This window comes from Aquarana catesbeiana, linkage group LG01, assembly GCF_042186555.1.
Source record: "Aquarana catesbeiana isolate 2022-GZ linkage group LG01, ASM4218655v1, whole genome shotgun sequence".
Lineage (NCBI taxonomy): Eukaryota > Metazoa > Chordata > Amphibia > Anura > Ranidae > Aquarana > Aquarana catesbeiana.
Window position 1 is genome coordinate 904,615,219 of NC_133324.1, and position 18,939 is coordinate 904,634,157.

The 18,939-nt window shown below is 40.0% G+C and overlaps 1 protein-coding gene across 2 annotated transcripts in view; it reads left to right on the forward strand.

Moving 5' to 3' along the window:
* RPIA (ribose 5-phosphate isomerase A) overlaps positions 1-18,939 on the forward strand; it is a 61,176-nt gene that overhangs the window by 26,701 nt on the left and 15,536 nt on the right. For both annotated transcript variants that reach the window (XM_073610996.1, XM_073610995.1), the window contains exons 5-9: positions 849-908; positions 5,650-5,714; positions 7,399-7,467; positions 7,878-8,019; positions 15,934-16,033. In XM_073610996.1, coding sequence (XP_073467097.1) covers positions 849-908; positions 5,650-5,714; positions 7,399-7,467; positions 7,878-8,019; positions 15,934-16,033 — 436 coding nt within the window. The remainder of the gene's footprint in view (positions 1-848; positions 909-5,649; positions 5,715-7,398; positions 7,468-7,877; positions 8,020-15,933; positions 16,034-18,939) is intronic.

Genomic DNA, 18,939 nt, shown 5'->3' on the forward strand with positions numbered 1-18,939 from the left:
GTAGGATACTGATCTGCACACATGTAATGCTTGTGCTATGTTTACATGCGTGCATCAGCAGCATCCTTGATTGCTAGAATGAAGGCAATGTAAATGCCAGTAGTGTTTCATCAGTGATGCATGTCAGTTCTAAGCAACAGCGGTGACCAATAGCATACATATGCTAGATGCATGTATATGTTGGCACACACATTTACATGCGTACAGCAGTGGCGACGTTAAGGGGTGGCTATTGAGGCTGGAGCCCCGAGTCCAGGGTTGGCGCTACCGTGAGAGAGTCTCAGGCTGCCGGACACAGCGCTTCCCACACAGCTGCGCCACTCTCACTGAGTCTGCACTCCTTGCTTCACCGACACAGCCCGAAAAAAGAAACGCATTAACAGAAACCTGCATAGGTGTGAACCAGGCCTTGGAATCGGCAGCTACAGTATTGGACTAATGCTGCAGGCGTATAGGTAAGTATGAATATTTTGTTTTTTTTATTTCCCATACTTTTCTAGTTTTTTAAATTTGTTTGTTTGTTTTTCTTTTTTCATTATGTATCTGAATGCAGCATATGGTAAATTGCATATGTACTGAAAGATGGTTACTGCCATTGATGTCCTTTCTTTATGAAAATGGCATTTGCTGGTCTGTTGTGCTGATGCAATGACACTTCTACCAGAAGAATTATTCAGGTCAGGAGTTCTGACCCATGATCTGCATTGTTTTACAACACTTTTTGTGAATCCTCTTTTGATGTTGATGGCTCAAGGTTCATGTGATCTGTGAATAACCCTCGCGTGTCTCTCCCGTGTTCTATACAGTGCGCTGGTATACAAAGTAAAGATTTGTTTTTCCGCTCGCAGGCACGTCAGCTGATACTTCAGAATGGATTAACTCTGACAGATCTGGAGAGACACCCGGAGGTAATAATGACTGTACAGCACAGCTGCTGGATGATATTGGGTATCGTCAGCGTACAGGCTTAAAGGATATTCCTGGCTTCCGGCCATCAATTCATCATTATGGAACTAAACCCGATGAACAAAAATTTGCCAGCAGGTGAAGATTTTGGTAGAAAAGACTTTCTGGCCTCTTTCACCTGGATGGCAGACTTTCAGATTCAGAGGGGTCAATACAAAAAGGCAGATCAACCTCCCTGTTTTTATCAACCTGCCACTGCTAGTATGAAAATTTTTGTTTCACCTCGTTATTTGCATTAGTTTTAAATTTGTTTTAGGAATTTGGTTACTTTTATTTGTATTCGAATCGATTTGAAACGTTTTTGAATCAATTTTGAATAGTTTTCGAATAGTTTACCTATTTTCCAAAGAGAATAAAATAAAATAGAAAATAAAGGAATAGAATAGAAAAAATAGAATATAACAGAAAATGAAAGAATAGAATATAAAAGAGTAAAACAGAACAAAATAGGATAGGAAAAAAAATAGAATGGGATAAAAAGGAATAGAATTAAATAGATTATAACCATCTTCTGAAATGTGAATAGAATTTTAAAAAAACACAATAGAAATAATATAACCATTTTCCAAAATTCAAAGAGAATCAATTGGAATTTGAATAGAAAATAACACAATTGGAATATAATATAACCATCTTCCTATTCTAATCTATATTCTATTTGAATTTTGGGAAATGGTTATATTCTTGTGTGTGTGTGTGTGTGTGTGTGTGTGTGTGTGTGTGTGTGTGTGTGTGTGTGTGTTTTTGTTTGTTTTTTTTTTTTTTTTTCTTTTTTTTTTTTTCTGTTCCATTCTTTTTTTATTCAAATGTATTCTAGTCGAATTTCAGATGATGGTTTATCTATTCTATTCCGTTTTTTTTTCTATACTATTCAGTTTTTTTCTGTTCTAATCTTTTTAATTCGAATTGATTCTATTCGAATCTTGGGGAAATGGTTATAGTCTTTTCTGTTCTATTGTTTGTTTTAATTCTATTATCTTCTATCTTCTTTCTTCTCTTTCTTTCTTCTCTTTCTTCTCTTTCTTTCTTCTCCTTTCTTCTCTTTCTTTCTTCTCCTTTCTTCTCTTTCTTTCTTCTCCTTTCTTCTCTTTCTTTCTTCTCCTTTCTTCTCTTTCTTTCTTCTCCTTTCTTCTCTTTCTTTCTCCTTCTTTCTTCTTCTTTCTTCTCTTTCTTTCTTCTTCTTTCTTCTCTTTCTTTCTTCTTCTTTCTTCTCTTTCTTTCTTCTTCTTCTTTCTTCTCTTTCTTTCTTCTTCTTCTTCTTTCTTCTCTTTCTTTCTTCTTCTTCTTTCTTCTCTTTCTTTCTTCTTCTTTCTTCTCTTTCTTCTCTTTCTTCTTTTTCTTCCTCCTTCTTATTCCTTCTCTTTTTTTCTTTCTTCTTTCTTCTTTCTTCCTTTTTTTTATTTTCTCTTATATCATCTTATATTCTATATAATTTTTTTTTCTATTCTGTTTTATTCTCTTTGGAAATGTGAAAACTATTTGAATTTGAAAACCATTCAAGTTTCATCCTGAATTTTTTTGTATTTATTTATTTTGGTTATTTCGGATTTGTTTAAATTCTGTACTATTGTAATTCGTATACATTTGAATTTCCGAAAAAACAAAAGTTTAGTCTGATTTTAAATTCGGCACGAAACGAATGGCACATGTCTAAGGGCTCATTTACACTTGCTACGGCTACAACACACATTAACGGCTAGTTTACACTTGCTTCAAAACGAGGCCTCGGACAGGCTTTGTTAAAGCTCTCTCAACGCTGTCACTAAATAAAATGGTTAGCTTACAGTCCTGTTTACATCTGGCTTTTGATTTGCTTTGCTACACTTCAAAAATGATACCCCATGTAGCTTTAGTGGTGCTTCTATGTAGGCTTTGAAAACTCTTTGAAATCTATATTAAAGCTCGCTTGAAGCTCCACCAAAGCCTCATCGAAGCACCAAGCAAATGTAAGGTGTAAACAGGACTGTAAGCTAAGAGCTTTAACAAAGCTTGTCTGAAGCCTTGTTTTGAAGCAAGTGTAAACTAGCCCTAACAAACATCCTTTTCCAAGTGAGTGACATTGAAACCAGAGGGTCAGAATAACAGCCAAGCAACCAGCAATGCAACATTCGCAAGGTTCCTCATTGGAACCAACATCTTTGCCCAGTCTTCTTCTTCCAGGACTTGTATCATCCCGGCACCAATGCATGCCGAGATTTTACACTGAAATGTGCATGGCCAGAGCAGTGTACATTCCATAGGAGTTTGCAAACTGGAAGGTGAGAAGCTTTTATTACAGTAGAGAGATAGAGGTCTCCTCTCTTCTTCTTTCTTCTTTCTTTTTTATTTTTCCTCCTTTTTTTCTTTTTTCTTTTTCCTTTTTTATAAATCTTTTCACCGCTTTCACCCAAGATTGACTCCTTTTTCTAACTTGACTTATTTTGAAAATTTGTGAATTTTAAACAGACTCTATAGTATGTCTCCTGTGTTTTTTAAAGCCTGATAGCAATTTTAGTTTTCTGCTTTCAAAAAGGTTGGATGAGAACCACAATGTTAAAATACAGAGCTCCCTCTAGTGGCCAATCTACAAACCTTTCTTCTCTTACTTTAACAGAAGGCTAAAGGAGCAGACATGTGCCCCATGAATATTTTTTACTTTTAAAGCTTATCCAAAAACAAAAAAATAAATATATTGCAGCTACTAGTCCAAAAATGTGGTATCTGTGTTTGCTTTCTTTTTTTTAAGGCTAAATGCAACTTGCACAAACACAAAAATACCTGTTGCTTTGCCAGCCATTTAGAGCCCTTCTTGCTATCCTTGTAAGCAGCAATGAAGACAAAATCAATATTATCTTTGTTTTTTTAAATGCTAATTCCATTAGCTACCATGTGATGGAGGTGAACAAAGACAGACATGTTTAAAGTCCAGCCTTGGTGACAACGAATGCTCCCACCATAAATCTCCATTGAGAAGTGAGTGTAGCCACCCAGGGACAGCAATGTTCAAAGGATCACCAGATGGGGGGGGAAAAATAAGTCTGAGAAAGGAAAATGAATGCAGCCATTACATCCAAGTACTAATAACTTGCAGCATATAACTTTTGGTTTTGAGTTTAGATACACTTTAAGATGTATTTACAGTATAAAAAAATGCATAGCAATGCACTCAGTGAAAGTGCATGTACATTCCTTTTTATGTAAATTGGGCAAAAAAAAAAAGTGGCAGCCGGTCCCCTAGTTTGCATAATCTAATCTTAGAACAATTTCTTTTTAAATAACTGATAATTTGACGTTTTTTACACCCTAAATTTAAAAAATGTTAGTCAGAACCCTCCCACTTGGTGAATATTGATTTGCTAAAGTCACAATCAGTTTCCGGCTTCTCGTCCTTTCCAATCAGGAGAGAAGGCTGAAGATGAAGATTTGGAATCTGGAAAGAAGACCGGGTTAACATGGAAGCTGCAGCGCCCGGTATCGGGGGAGCCGTGACTGCTAGAGTGCTGTTTGTAGGGTGTGTGTGCCAGTGGCGGCTGGTTGATCCCCACCCCCCCTCTCTTCTTGGGGGGGGGGGGGGGGCCGGCAGCACATCCCACCCTCCCCACGCTGTCGCCGGTGGCCAGCGCTCCTGCAAGAGGCGGCTTCCATCGCCTCTCGTCCTCCTCCTCTGCATCACGGTGGCTTCTGCCGTGAGTCTCCTCCCGTCGTCCTCTTAAGCGTCCAATAGGATCGCCTGTCCTTTCTGCCAATTGGGTGATGGGTCTCACCCGAGCCCACCCAGTTGTATGACAATAGTGAATTATTATTCGCTGTTTTCCTGATTCTCCTCCCGGCCAATCAGGAAGTGGAAGGATAATCGGGAAGGCAACAGCGAATAATAATTTACTATTGTTATACAACTGGGTGGGCTCAGGTGAGACTCGATTGGCCAAGAGGAGAAGCGATCCTATTGCCTGGCTTCCTGATTGGCCGGGAGGAGGATCAGTGTGACAATAGTGAATATTCATTTGCTATTGTCACACAACTGGGTGGGTTCAGGATGCATTGCTCTGCGCCCCGAGCCCACTCTTTTTTGAAGCCTATTAGAGCCCCTGGGCTATAATCGCATGCTTAAAAGAAAAAAAAAAAAAACCCCATTGGAATCCATGGGGCCAGAGGCATGGGCAGGGGGCAGTGCCCGTGTGTCCTTAATGGATGGGCTGCCACTGGTGAGTACGAACCTGGATGGGTTTGTTCGCGACACCCCCCCCCCAAAAAAAAAATTTTTGCGCCAGCTGCCACTGCTAGAGAGTGCTAATTATCATAGGGATTTTCTTTTGATACTTGCCACCTACTAGTCGCCAAATTCAGTTACTTTCTGTTTTAAAACCAATGAAAAACATTTGACCAGCACTGAGAATAAACTAATAACCTACTCCCCCCTTTTTTTTTTTTTTTTTTTTGTTCAACTTGCCCAGAACATTCAAATGTACATACACTTCCACTGAGTGACTTGCTATGCACATTTGTTTTTATAAATCATCCACAATATGTAGTCATTCACAATAGATTGCCTTTTATAAGAGGACCTCTCTGTTTTTTTTTTGTGTTTTTAATAAAGCACATGGGGTTCAAATCCTTTTCCTATTATCAGCTAAGCTGTATACGCAGTTGGTTTTTTTCTGTGTAATTTACTGCTATCCTGTCTTCTTCTGACCCCATTAACAGCTTGATGTTGCAATTGATGGAGCTGATGAAGTTGATTCAGATCTCAACCTCATCAAAGGTGGAGGGTAAGGTGTACTGTTTTAATCCTTTAAAGGGTGTTTTTATGATTTTTTTTATTTTTTTTTACATTTTTAGTTTCAATATTTTTATTGACTTTATCTTTTGATTGCTCATTACGATAAAAAAAAAAAAAAAAGACAGACGGCATCTGTCATACATTTGGACATTGTAAAGAAATTCACCTGGATGAAATCTTGTACTACAATCATGTAACAATCAGGAAAGAACAAAATTAACACTATGTAATGTTAAGCCTAAAGTAAAGGGTGTCACTCCACACCCCTGCCACCCCATATGGGAGCAAACTGACGGGGGCAGGATAACATTTCCCAACTTCAGGTTGAATTGTTTAACATTCTACATTTTGTCCTAGTTTACATTGAGTGTTTCAGGACAGCAATTTAGTCTGGCAAGTTCTAAGATCAATAAAAATAGAACCAACAAAGTGGTGATCTCAAGTCATAGGAACAGAACTCACTAAAGCCCCATACACACTATTAGATTTTCTGCAGATTTTTGTCTTCAGATTTACCAAAACCATGTAAGGCAAGGGCCTGCCTGATTGCATACAAATTGAAACTCTTAAGGTTTGACCTCATATTATGTTTTTGGTAAATCGGAAGACAAAAATCTGCAGAAAATCTAATGGTGTGTAATGGGGTCTAACTCTTTAGAGAATCTGACATGTGTAACGAATAACAGAACTGAGACTTCTCTTATTAGTCTTAAATTGCAGTTAACGCTATCGGTCACCCACTATCGTACAACTGTACACACGGTCGGATTTTCCGACGGAAAAAGTGCGATTGGATTGTGTTGTCAGAAATTCCGATCGTGTGTGGGCTCCATCGGACTTTTTCCGTCGGAATTTCCGACAGACAAAGTTTGAGAGCAGGCTATAAAATTTTCCGACAACAAAATCCGATCGGTTGAATTCCGATCGTGTGTACACAAAGTGCCACGCATGCTCAGAATAAATTAAGAGACGAAAGCTATTGGCTACTGCCCTGTTTATAGTCCCGACATACGTGTTTTACGTCACTGCGTTCAGAACGATCGGATTTTCCAACAACTTTGTGCAACCGTGTGTATGCAAGACAAGTTTGAGCCAACAACCGTCGGAAAAAATCCATGTATTTTGTTGTCGGAATGTCCGATTGATGTCCGATCGTGTGTACAGGGCATAAGTCTCACAACTGAACCTTGAGAGAGAATTTCTCGGTGTTGTGAAGAAAAAGGGGAAGGAGAGAAGGATAGAGACAAAAGAAAGAGAAGGAGAGAAGAGGTGGAAAGAAGTTGTTTATTTTATGATCCCATGGACAAGGAGAGAACTAGGACGAAGATGTAGAAATATTAGGGGGAGAGGAGTTCGATGTCTACACAATACCTATGGTCACGACAAAGGTGCATGAATATTTGATGCCCAGGGTTCCCATGTTCTTTTAAACAAAGCATTTCAGTCATTGATAATACTAGCATTTTTTTTGTCCCCTCCTATTCTATTTCTCCCCAACCTTTTCTCTACTTATCATCCTTCTCTACTGATCATCCTATCTCTTCCCCCTCCCCCCTGTGGTTCAGCAAAAAATTTGATATATTTTTAATTTTATTTACATTTTTTTTTTTTTCTGATTCAAGCATAATTTGATATATATTTTTTTTTTTTTTGTTTCTTCCTAAACCTTTTAGGGGATGTTTGGCGCAAGAAAAAATAGTTGCTGGTTGTGCAAAGTCCTTCATCGTTATTGCAGATTATAGGTAGGGTTACCAATATCTGTATTTTGTGAGCTGACTGAATGGGACCAGAGAGAATGTGATGCTTGGTTTGCATTATTACTACTGTCTTCCTTCAAAGATGGCCTGGTGCAAATTTTAAGGAAGTGTGTGTGTGTTGGCACAAAGCAACCAATCAGATTACTGCTGTTTGTGTTTTTTTTTTTTTCTTTTTTTTTTTTTTTTTTTTTTTTCCTAGAGCAGATTGATTACAAAATGGAGTGCATTTGGTTGCATTAAACCCTTCTTGCTCTTGTTTTCTCCTCTTGCAGTTTTTAAAGAACAGGCTGTGTGTGTGTGTGTGTGTGTGTGTGTGTGTGTGTGTGTGTGTGTGTGTGTGTTTTCTTATTTATTTTATTATTCATAATTGTTTTTGTGTTTTTCTATTTACACAGAAAAGATTCAAAGAATTTTGGAGATCAGTGGAAGAAAGGTATTCCCATAGAAGTCCTTCCAATGGCTTACGTTCCAGTGAGCAAAGCAATACAGCAGCAGTTCGGTGGTGTGGTGGAGTTGAGGATGGCTGTTAGTAAGGCTGTAAGTAATAATGAATATTTTTAGACCTAATACTTCATGGTCCTCCTAACTCCGTTTTGAGAGATTTTCTAGATTGGCTTTTAGGCCTCATTTATAAGGGGGTACCAATCTGTATACATGTGCAAAGAGGTCATCTTCACCCATGTTGAATGCACAGGTGTTCCTTACAGATCCGTGCGGCCTGATGCAGAAATCATGACAGACTGCATTCTGATCCATGCTTCTGACCCACACGGATGTACACTCTGGGATGCATGTGGAGAATCATGCAGCTCTGTGCAGCTGGCCGTCTGTCATTGATTTCACCAGGCTGGCTGCACGTGAACATTGTGAATCCCACATGGGTGAAGACGACCCCTTTTTGCACAGGTACATGGTATGGTACACCCATGTGAAAGAGGGCTTACTGTCCCCTGCCACCTTCCACTTATATGGATTGCTATTAGACAGTAGAGCTGTCCATTAAAATGATATTGCAGTAAGAAAACGCATAAGGTGGAAGAGGATGGGGTTGGTGGCAACGACTATTTGTCTTGGCTGGTAATTGTGGTACGGGGCAGTCTGGGTTTAAGGACTGCTGTCTAGGGAAGCACAACACAGAAGTCCGTTAACAGGAAGTGCCATATTGAAATGTTTATTCCCCCCCCACAGGTTTTTATAAAACTCCAAAAAAAAAATCATATTTTAAATGTAATGTATCTTAAAGACTATCTCCCACCTTTTGCACCAAGTTACATCCATGTTTAAGAGCTTAACAAAGTGCAAATGGGACCTTCCGCCAAACTGCTCCACCTGTGACAGTGTGTGTGGGGATCCTTCTCTCCTGCAGCCACTGTCACTTTTTAAATTTGCAAGGCTGTCGAATGAATGAAGGTTAAGTCTGGCACCGTGGCAGATGGACTTAATGGAATGTGTAGTTACCGTCATACTCAAGAGTCCACTGACTTCCTCCAACTCCATTTGCAAAAATAAATATACAATTTTATTTTCCCACAGTGTGTGTATGCATCTGTGTGTGTGTATGTGTGTGTATATGTATGATATATAGATATAGATATAGATATAGATATAGAGAGAGAGAGAGATTGCATAATTGTGAAGTGGAAGGGGAATATTTTTTGAAAAGTGTGGCGTGCATTTGTATTCAGCCCCCCCTGAGTCAATACTTTGTAGAACCACCTTTCACTGCAATTACAGCTGCAAGTCTTTTTGGCGATGTCTCTACCAGCTTTACACATGTATAGAGTGACATTTTTGCCCATACTTCTTTGCAAAATAGCTCAAGCTCTGTCAGATTGGATGGAGAGCATCTGAGAACGGCGCTAAATAGATATTTAAATATAAATAATACACACATATACAGTCATATTTCAAATAAAGTTATGTGTGGGTACTGTAATTAAATAATAAAGATTTATATATCTAGCTGTTAGATATTTTTGTGAATTCAGCTGTAAGTTTTTACAATCAGTGACTTGTGTTCAATGTATATTAAATATTTTGATAGTTCATGGAAATAAAATAATGTTATATATATATATATACACAGCAATTTTCAAGTCTTGTCACAGCTTCTCAATTGGATTTAGGTCTGGACTTTCCAACACATGAATATGCTTTGGTCTAAACCATTCCATTGTAGCTCTGGCTGTATGTTTAGGGTCGTTGTCCTGCTGGAAGGTGAACCTCTGCCCCAGTCTCAAGTCTTTTGAAGACTCTAACAGGTTTTCTTCTAAGATTGCCCTGTATTTGGCTCCTTTACAAGGAAAGTCTGGGAACTGACCCCTAACATAAAACACCTCCATCCCTAATATCAGAAAAAAGCAAATGAAAGTCGCCCACGGGACTTTAAATGAGGTGTGAATGGTGATCAAAGGGTAGACAAATATAAAGGTACAAGTATTTATTGAATACAGCAGCATAATCCATAATAGGGTATAGGCATGGGTAAAAAAGGTTCATAAAACAGCAACATTGCATGATAATCCTAAAACATAGCCATGAATAAATAGTAATACATATAATACAGGTATGCATAGTACATCTCTAACCCGACGCGTTTCGCGAGCTTTCCTCGCTTCATCAGGGGCTGATGTGCATAGCTGCTGTCTGTAAATACAGATAAAGTAGTTAGAGTAGCGGTTATGAAGGGATACAGCAAGAAGCCAGAACCAGTCATCCCATACTTACTAGTAAAACCAAGGCTACAAACACATAACCCAAGCACAGGTCGGCGGAGAGCATCTCCCCCGGGAGCTGAAGGGGCCGAGGAACCAACCAGAGGACCGGGGCCAGGCATGGGGGGGGGGCAGCATGGCAGAGTGAAGAGAAGAGAAGAGGGCGTGAACCCAGATTGTTCCCAAATGTACTGCAGGGCAGCTCTCTGTATGGAATGTAAACATGTGGTAATATATAGTTAAAAAGTAAATAAGTATGAAATGTATATCGTAACATGAAATACAAGATATGTTGATAGACAAGATCTAAAGTAGTGACATTGGTATTGTCATAGAGGTATACATATGTACTGCTTGCATGATATGCATAAGGTGTCCCGCAGAGCAGAGGGAAAAAGGAGGGTACAAGGTAGAAGAGTGGATGAAAGAGGGAAGAGAGTGGAGGGGGAGGAGGGGAAAGCAGGGGGAGGTGAGGTGGATGATGATAGGAAAAGACAAACAGGAGAAGAAAGAAGAAAGAAAAAAGAAGGGAAGAACAGGGCCAGGGGAGAGAGGAAGAGAAAGTGAAAGGGGGGGGGGGGGGGGGGAAAGATGAAACAGAGTGAAGAGGAGGACAAATTAGTTGATGGTGTAATGAACTAGAGAAGTATTTCCGTGTGGAAAGAAAAACAGTGTAATAAAGGGAATCAATCAAAAGCAGCAAGTGGGGATAGGTCTGCTGTGGAGTGCAAGTAATTATGCAAGAGTAAATAAGTAGGGTGCTTACCAAAATATGCAGCGTCCGGACTGAGTGTAGGAGAAATAGTGAGAGGGAAGTTGCCATGCTGACACCCCCAGCCTTATATCCGGACATCCGCCGGGTTCTCCGCCCCTAACGTCATGCGTCGGGTGGGGCAAAGGGGATCGTAACGCACCCGCCGCAAAGAGGCAGGCACTCGCGATCCCCAGCCCCCTTCAGGATGACACATCCCGCCCATCAAAAAAGGGGGGGGCCGCTGTGATGCAGACATCCCCAGGTGGGCGTGGAAAGGCATGGCTCCATCCAACTTCCCATCAGCTCTGACCAGCTTTCCTGTCCCTTCTGAAGAAAAGCAGCAAAAAGTTCAATTTTGGTCTCGTCTGATTAGAGCACCTTCTTCCACATGTTTGCTGTGTCCCCCACATGGCTTCTCGCAAACTGCAAATGGGACTTCTTATGGCTTTCTTTCAACAATGGCTTTCTTTTTGACACTCTTCCATAAAGGCCAGATTTGTGGAGTGCGGGACTAATAGTTGTCCTGTGGACAGATTCTCCCACCTGAGCTGTGGATCTCTGCAGCTCCTCCAGAGTTACCATGGACCTCTTGGCTGCTTCTCTGATTAATGCTCTCCTTACCCGGCCTGTTGGTTTAGGTGGGCGGCCATGTCTTGGTAGGTTTGCAGATATTCCATACTCTTTCTATTTTCGGGTGATGCATTGAACAGTGCTCCGTGAGATGTTCAAAGCTTGGGATATACTTTTATAACCTAACCCTGCTTTAAACTTCTCCACAACTTTATCCCTGATCTGTCTGGTGTGTTCCTTGGCCTTCATGATGCTGTTTATTCACTAAGGTTCTCTAACAAACCTCTGAGGGCTTCACAGAACAGCTGTATTTATACTGAGATTAAATTACACACAGTTGGACTCTGTTTACTAATTATGTGACTTCTGAAGGCAATTGGTTCCACTAGATTTTAGTTGTGGGTATCAGAGTAAAGGGGACTGAATACAAATGCACGCCACACTTTTCACATATTTATTTGTAAAAAATGTTGAAAACCATTTATCATTTTCCTTCAATTCCACAATTATGTGCCACTTTGTTTTGGTCTATCACATAAAATCCCAATAAAATACATTTACGTTTTTGGTTGTAACAGGTCAATGTGGAAAATTTTCAAGGGATATGAATACTTTCAAGGCGCTGTGTGTAGAGAGATTATATATATATATATATATATATATATATATATATATATATATATATATATATATATATATATATATATATATATATATATATATATATATATATATATATATATATGCTCTCTTTCTTCTTTTTTTTATAAAATAGCATGCTAAAACTCCTTTAATAGGTATGAATAAACTAATCTAATGAACCTGAAAATGAAACGCAATTCATGATAATGACCTGTAGATGGTGCTCTTGCTCTAGTTTTTGTATTTGTATTTGTAGTTGTTCTTGCTCTGTTAATGACTACAGTTGCTGGCAATGTGCTTTTTCCATCTAATTATCTTACCCGTAACATTTCTATACCTATTAGGTATGTAACTTCTATACCTCATTAGAGGCGTATCCCTGGCTGCTTAATAATTGTGTGTGTTTTTAGAGTGATCATTTATTTAATCTACAGTCGTAAATCTGACCAAGGCTGGGCATAGACTGCTTGAACTTTGGTTGTTCAGCCTGCAAAAGACAGATAAAAAAAAAAAAAAAAAAAAAGCACTTTTCCTATCTATGCCAACAGTATGAAGGGAGAAGTCATCATTGTATTTGGGCAGCCATGGTGGGTGCTGACACTGCAGAACCGTGATAAGATGCAGTCACTCTTTGCTTAAAAACTCTTCAAACTGCTCAGCTGATTATTACATTGAAATTTGTTGAGCCGGCTGGTATTAGGGCCGTCCCCATCTCCTCCAATTTTAGCCGATTTAACGGTAATCTGTCCAAATTCGAGTGGTCTATGGCCATCACTAGTAGAACTTTGCAAATCTGTCTCGTGATTGCAAAAGTTGAGGACTCACACACCAAACATACGTTTCCAAAATGAAATGTAACTTCCTTTTACGATCTTCGTCCGATTTTTTTTTTTTTTTTTTTTTTTTTTTTTTTTTTGTCGGTAATTTTATTTTTTATTTATTTATTTTTTTAATATACATATTGTATTCTTCATATTTCCAATTGCATGTAGTGTAGTGGATATAGCCTGGCCCCTGAATGCCCACCAATAGGGCAGCTTTGCTTTTTTAATGATTAATATTTCTAAAGCACTTTTCTCCCTAGGGACTCAAAGGGTTTACAATTTGGGGTTGGGGCAGACCGGAGGTCAGGGCAGCCATCTTGGGCGCGCTCAGTAGAAATGATCATATTAGGTCCAATTTTAGACAGGAGTCCATCTACCAGCATGTCTTTTGTAGTGTGGTGGAGGAAACCAACGCAAGCACAAGGAGAGCATGTAAACTCCATGCCAGTGTCGTGCCTGGAATTCTAACCAAGGAGGCCAGTGCTGTAAGATGGAAGTGGTGACCACTAGGCCACGGTGCTGCTTGACACACTTGTTCCACTGAATCCTGTGAAAAATTCTAAGCCAAGTTCCCCTAAACATGTGGCCACACATCAGTGGTGCAGAGTGCAAGGGAAACCAAACTTATATCCTGATGCGACTAGAGAATGTCCTTCTGATAGGCAGGACTAGGTGAGGAGCCATTTCTGATTACCACTATATGTGGTCACTACAGGACCACAGACAGAACCCGCACCCTTGCAGTGACTACAAATAGCGGTAATCCAGAATCCGTATGCTCCCTAAGATGTAAACCAGGGTGTCCCAGACCCAAGGCAACACAGACTAGAGTGAGTACCTGGTCACGTTCTACTCCACCGGATTATTATCTGTGTGCCTGTCTGCTATGTTTTATTAAATGTCTTGGCAGACCATAAATTTTGACATATAACAATGCTAAACACTGACCATAGGGGCTCAGTGATCGGCACAGGTCTTCATGGGGCATCAGGGATGCTATCTGCATGAAGTTGATGTTCTTTTGTTGCTTATATTTGTTCTTGTTCCTTCCATGGTCCAGGTACATTAACAGGTTTCTACCTAAAACTAAGTTTAAAGCAGAACTATACTGCATCTGAGCATCACAAACCAAAACGGCTATTTAATTCATTTCTAATATTTAAAACAAACTCCCCCATCCATGTCTCCTTTCCCCTTTTTTATTTTTTTTGCTGAGAAACCACTTTGAAAAACATCCCCCTAACATTGCTGGCCATGGCCATTAAAGGGGTTGTAAACCCTTGTGGTTTTTTTCTCCTTAATGCATCCTATGCATTAAGGTGAAAAAACTTCTGGCAGTGACCGCCCCCCCGTTTTACTTACCTGAGCCCCGTAATTCTCTCGGCGGAGACACGCTCTCCTTCGCTGCACGGGGTCCCGGCTCTTGATTAGATAAATTGATAGCAGCGCAGCCATTGGCTCCCGCTGCTGTCAATCAAATCCAATGATGTGGGGCGCCGGGGGGGCAGGGCTGAGTCCGGCATTCATGTCTATGGACGCAACTGCTGGACTCGGGAGAGCGCCCGCAAGGTAACCCCCCAGGAGAGCGCTTCTCCTAGGGGGTTATCTGATGTTAGGAGGAGCCGCAATAGCCGCCAGGGGACCCCAGAAGAGGATGATCGGGGCCACTCTGTGCAAAACGAGCTGCACAGTGGAGGGAAGTATGACGTGTTTGTTATTTAAAAAAAAATAAAACGCAAGGGGCAGTTGATTCATGTAGACTTTACTTCCTGGAATCCATCTGCCCTTAGCACAGGCATGTGCTTAACTGAGAGAGCCCCTCCTCCTTTTCAGAGTCCTGGGATGTATGATCTCATTTTGGCCTAGGTCTGGAAACCAGGAAGTAACTAAAGAAATGATGTGAAAAAAAAAAAAAAAACGAGTTAAATATAATACATCTTCCTAGGTATTTACTAATGCTAGTAGCATAAGGATTCAGAACAGTCAATGTTGATGGAGTAAAGTTTCGCTTTAATTGTGGTAGCAACATGGGCCACAGGGACTGATGTGAATAGTTTTGTGTACTCTATAAGGGCACATGCACGCTGGACGCTAAAATCAACTGCTCTGGACGCCTTTCTCCTGGCAACAAATAAAACAATTGACGGTGGTCAAGCACTTGGGCATTTATCTATCTCATTGGCCAGGATAATTATGTATTCTGGCCATTGAAACTAAAAACGCCCACGTGCTTAACACCCCTATCGTTAACGCGTGTTTAGATGCGTTTTCGTGCATTTTTGCCGCATTTTTACTACCTAAACACTCCCATCTTGAATGCGATTCTTCTGCGTTCAGGAGAGGAGCGTTTAATTGCCTTTTAAACTCTGCTGCTCCTAAACTGTGTTTTAAAGCTTATGTGTGCATGGACAGAATCTGGTGTAACCAATCGGCTTCTAGCTTCAGCTTGTGCAATTGGGCTCCGTTTCCACTAGTGCGACTCCAAAGTCAAGCAATTTCGAGTGAGACTTTTACACTCTCTGGCACCCAAGTTTGTATCAAAGTAGTGCAGGAACCTTTTCAAAACCCCTGTTACTTTAAGTCCCATAGATTTGAACGGGGTTTCATTGAAATCAATAGGCTGCGACTTGTCATGCGACTGTGTTCAAAGTCTCATGACTAGTCCTAAAGCTTTGACAATAAAACCTAAAGTAGAAGTTGATTGGTTGCTCTGCACAGCTGCACCAGATTCTGTATGCACCTGTTTTTGTAAAAAAAATAGGCTTTTATTGGGTTCAGGGGCTTTGGCAAAAAAAAACGCCAAAAGCCCCAAAAAACTTCAGTTTAGGAGGAGCAGTGTGCATGAGGCCTAAGGAGTTGTGTCTTATTATAGAAGCACTAAATAAATACATAGTTACAGTTTTTTTCTAGATTTTGGCTGATTTTATTTTTCTTTCCAACGATTCAGGGCCCTGTGGTTACAGATAATGGAAATTTTCTTCTAGACTGGAAGTTTGACCGCGTTCAGGATTGGAATACAGTTAATACAGCCATCAAAATGATTCCTGGTAAGGTGTCAGAACTTGTAATATCTCACATATCCTATGGATGGCAGCATCGTACTGTCATTATTCAGATTGTAGGGTGTATCTTGAAGCAGATTTTCTAAATGCCTGAGGCTGGTCACACATAGAGCGTCTTTAGGGACATGTGTACCTAGAGAAATTATACAGGCTGCCATTTCTGGTCTATCTGGGAAAAAAAAAAAAAAAGAAATTTCATGGATCTTTTCCTTCAGAGAGCAGGAGGTTCTTGGAGTAGCAGATTGCACAATTTGGGTGATATCTGCAGATGAGGTTGGTGATGTAGGTGGGGGTGATGTTGTGGACGGCATTGTATGTTGTGGTTAGTATTTTGAATTTTATACGGTTGGGTAGGGGATTCAATAAAGCTGCTGCGCCACTTTTCTGGCATTTTATTCCTTTTGTTATGTGTTGTGCCAAATTTATAAAGCATTTGTGATGCTTTTTGGTTCTGACAACGACTCCATGCACCAAATTCAGGTACTTCTAAAATGCACCACTTTTACACTGGGGTTGATTTACTAAAGGAAAATAGACTGTGCACTTTGCAAAGTGCAGTTGCACTCTGTGAGAGCAGTTGCTCCAGAGCTTGGTAAGCAAACACCTGAATCGCGCTAATATATAACCATAGAAAATACATGAGAGTCTCAACCTAAATCAAGAATACCATATACCCAAGACTGAATTGCTAAGATGCATAGAGTCAAATGGGTGTATATGCTATATTACATAATATAAGTCTCTGTGATCGTTAATGATGTGATCTATAACCAAATTGAATAAATAATAACAAATAAAAATCTCTGAATAGGTGATAAAAAATTGTCCACCCGTGCAAAACAAAAGGAACAGCATAAAAGTCCACACAAAGAAGGGTCTTCAACTGTTGTATAACGAAAAATTGTGATCCGCCACCAGTTTAGAAGGGGTTACTCCTTACCAGACAGAGATGATCCCCCCCATTACAGAGGATCAATGAGGGCATGTCAGCTGTGATGGTCAGTGTATCTCCCGTGCTGGACTGCCGCTGTGCCTCAGATCGGTTCAGATGGAAAGCATGGTATGTAACAAAAATAGGAAAACTACAATTGTGTAAAACCTTTTAAATTTATTCAGTATAAAAAGACAAAAACACACTTACAAACGTAGTATCGTAATCAAGCCTAAAGTCTGTTGTGTCGGCCGAACACACACGGACAGACCCGTCCTGCTGGAAGTAAAAACAAAGACTGGAGGTGACGTCAGCGCGTCGTCCTACTCCGCCCTACGCGTTTCGTGATAGGTCACGTCATCCAGGGGCAAGGGTGGCGTGCTGCGTCACCTCCCTAAGTACCGGAACCTCATAGCCAAGCCTCGCTCTGAGCCGCGATCCACCAGTGAGCGTCCAAATTGCTTGATATGGACCGCAGGGCCAGAAACGAATGGCCTGTAAGTGTTAGTAGATAATACCAATTATGATAAAACTTGTAATAAAATAAAAATAAATATAAAAATAAAAAAGGGGGCCAAAAGTCTCATGCTACTCTGGTACTCCATATATCCCACCAAACAATGACAAGAATAAAAACTATAGGGCGCCCGTGCATGTTTATCTGATAGGAGTTCAGCCAAAGGCATCAAGTGATGATAATATATGTAAAAAATAAATATAAAAATATTATATTAATAGGGACCTTTTTATTGCCAAATGGGCTTTTAATAAATATATATATTAGGGATGAGCTGAACACCCCCCGTTCGGTTCGCACCAGAACTTGCGAACAGGCAAAAAATTTGTTCGAACACGCGAGCACCATTAAAGTCTATGGGACACGAACATGAATAATCAAAAGTGCTAATTTTAAAGGCTTATATGCAAGTTATTGTCATAAAAAGTGTTTGGGGACCCGGGTCCTGCCCCAGGGGACATGGATCAATGCAAAAAAAAAGTTTTAAAAACGGACGTTTTTTCGGGAGCAGTGATTTTAATAATGCTTAAAGTGAAAAAAGAAAAGTTTAATATCCCTTTTAAATTTCGTACCTGGGGGGTGTCTATAGTATGCCTGTAAAGGGGCGCATGTTTCCCGTGTTTAGAACAGTCTGACAGCAAAATGACATTTCAATGGAAAAAAGTCAGGAGTATTATTCATTTTATGGTCCGACTATAGTGACTTTATCTTATGCACAATGATATTTTTTGCTGTGCATTCTGTGGTTGCACCACTAGATGTCAGTAATTTTTCATTGTAGCTGTGGCTCCATTTGTCAAAATCTTTTTATTTCCAGTTCTAGATTATTTGTCAGGACTCAAGTGTTTGTTATATATTTATATCCACTAAATCAGTGAGAGGTGCTGGTTATTCAAGCGTTCTTTTACGTTCAACTACCAGATATAAGTTATATCAATGCTGAGATGGACAATACACTCCACGTAGGTTTATTTGTACCACCTTTATAACATGCCGATTGCATTCCTGTCAAGGCTTGCGATCGATATGGATATGTATCTCTTACCAACTTTTGACCAACGACTTTTTCTGGGTATGCCCTTGATGTATATTAGGGATGAGCTTCGAGTTTGAGTCGAACTCATGTTCGACTCGAACATCGGCTGTTCGCAAGTTTGCCGAACAGCGAACAATTTGGGGTGTTCGCAGCAAATTCGAATGCCGCGGAACACCCTTTAAAAGTCTATGGGAGAAATCAAAAGTGCTAATTTTAAAGGCTTATATGCATGGTATTGTCATAAAAAGTGTTTGGAGACCCGGGTCCTGCCCCAGGGGACATGGATCAATGCAAAAAAAAGTTTTAAAAAGGCAGTTTTTTCGGGAGCAGTGATTTTAATAATGCTTAAAGTGAAACAATAAAAGTGTAATATTCCTTTAAATTTTGTACCTGGAGGGTGTCTATAG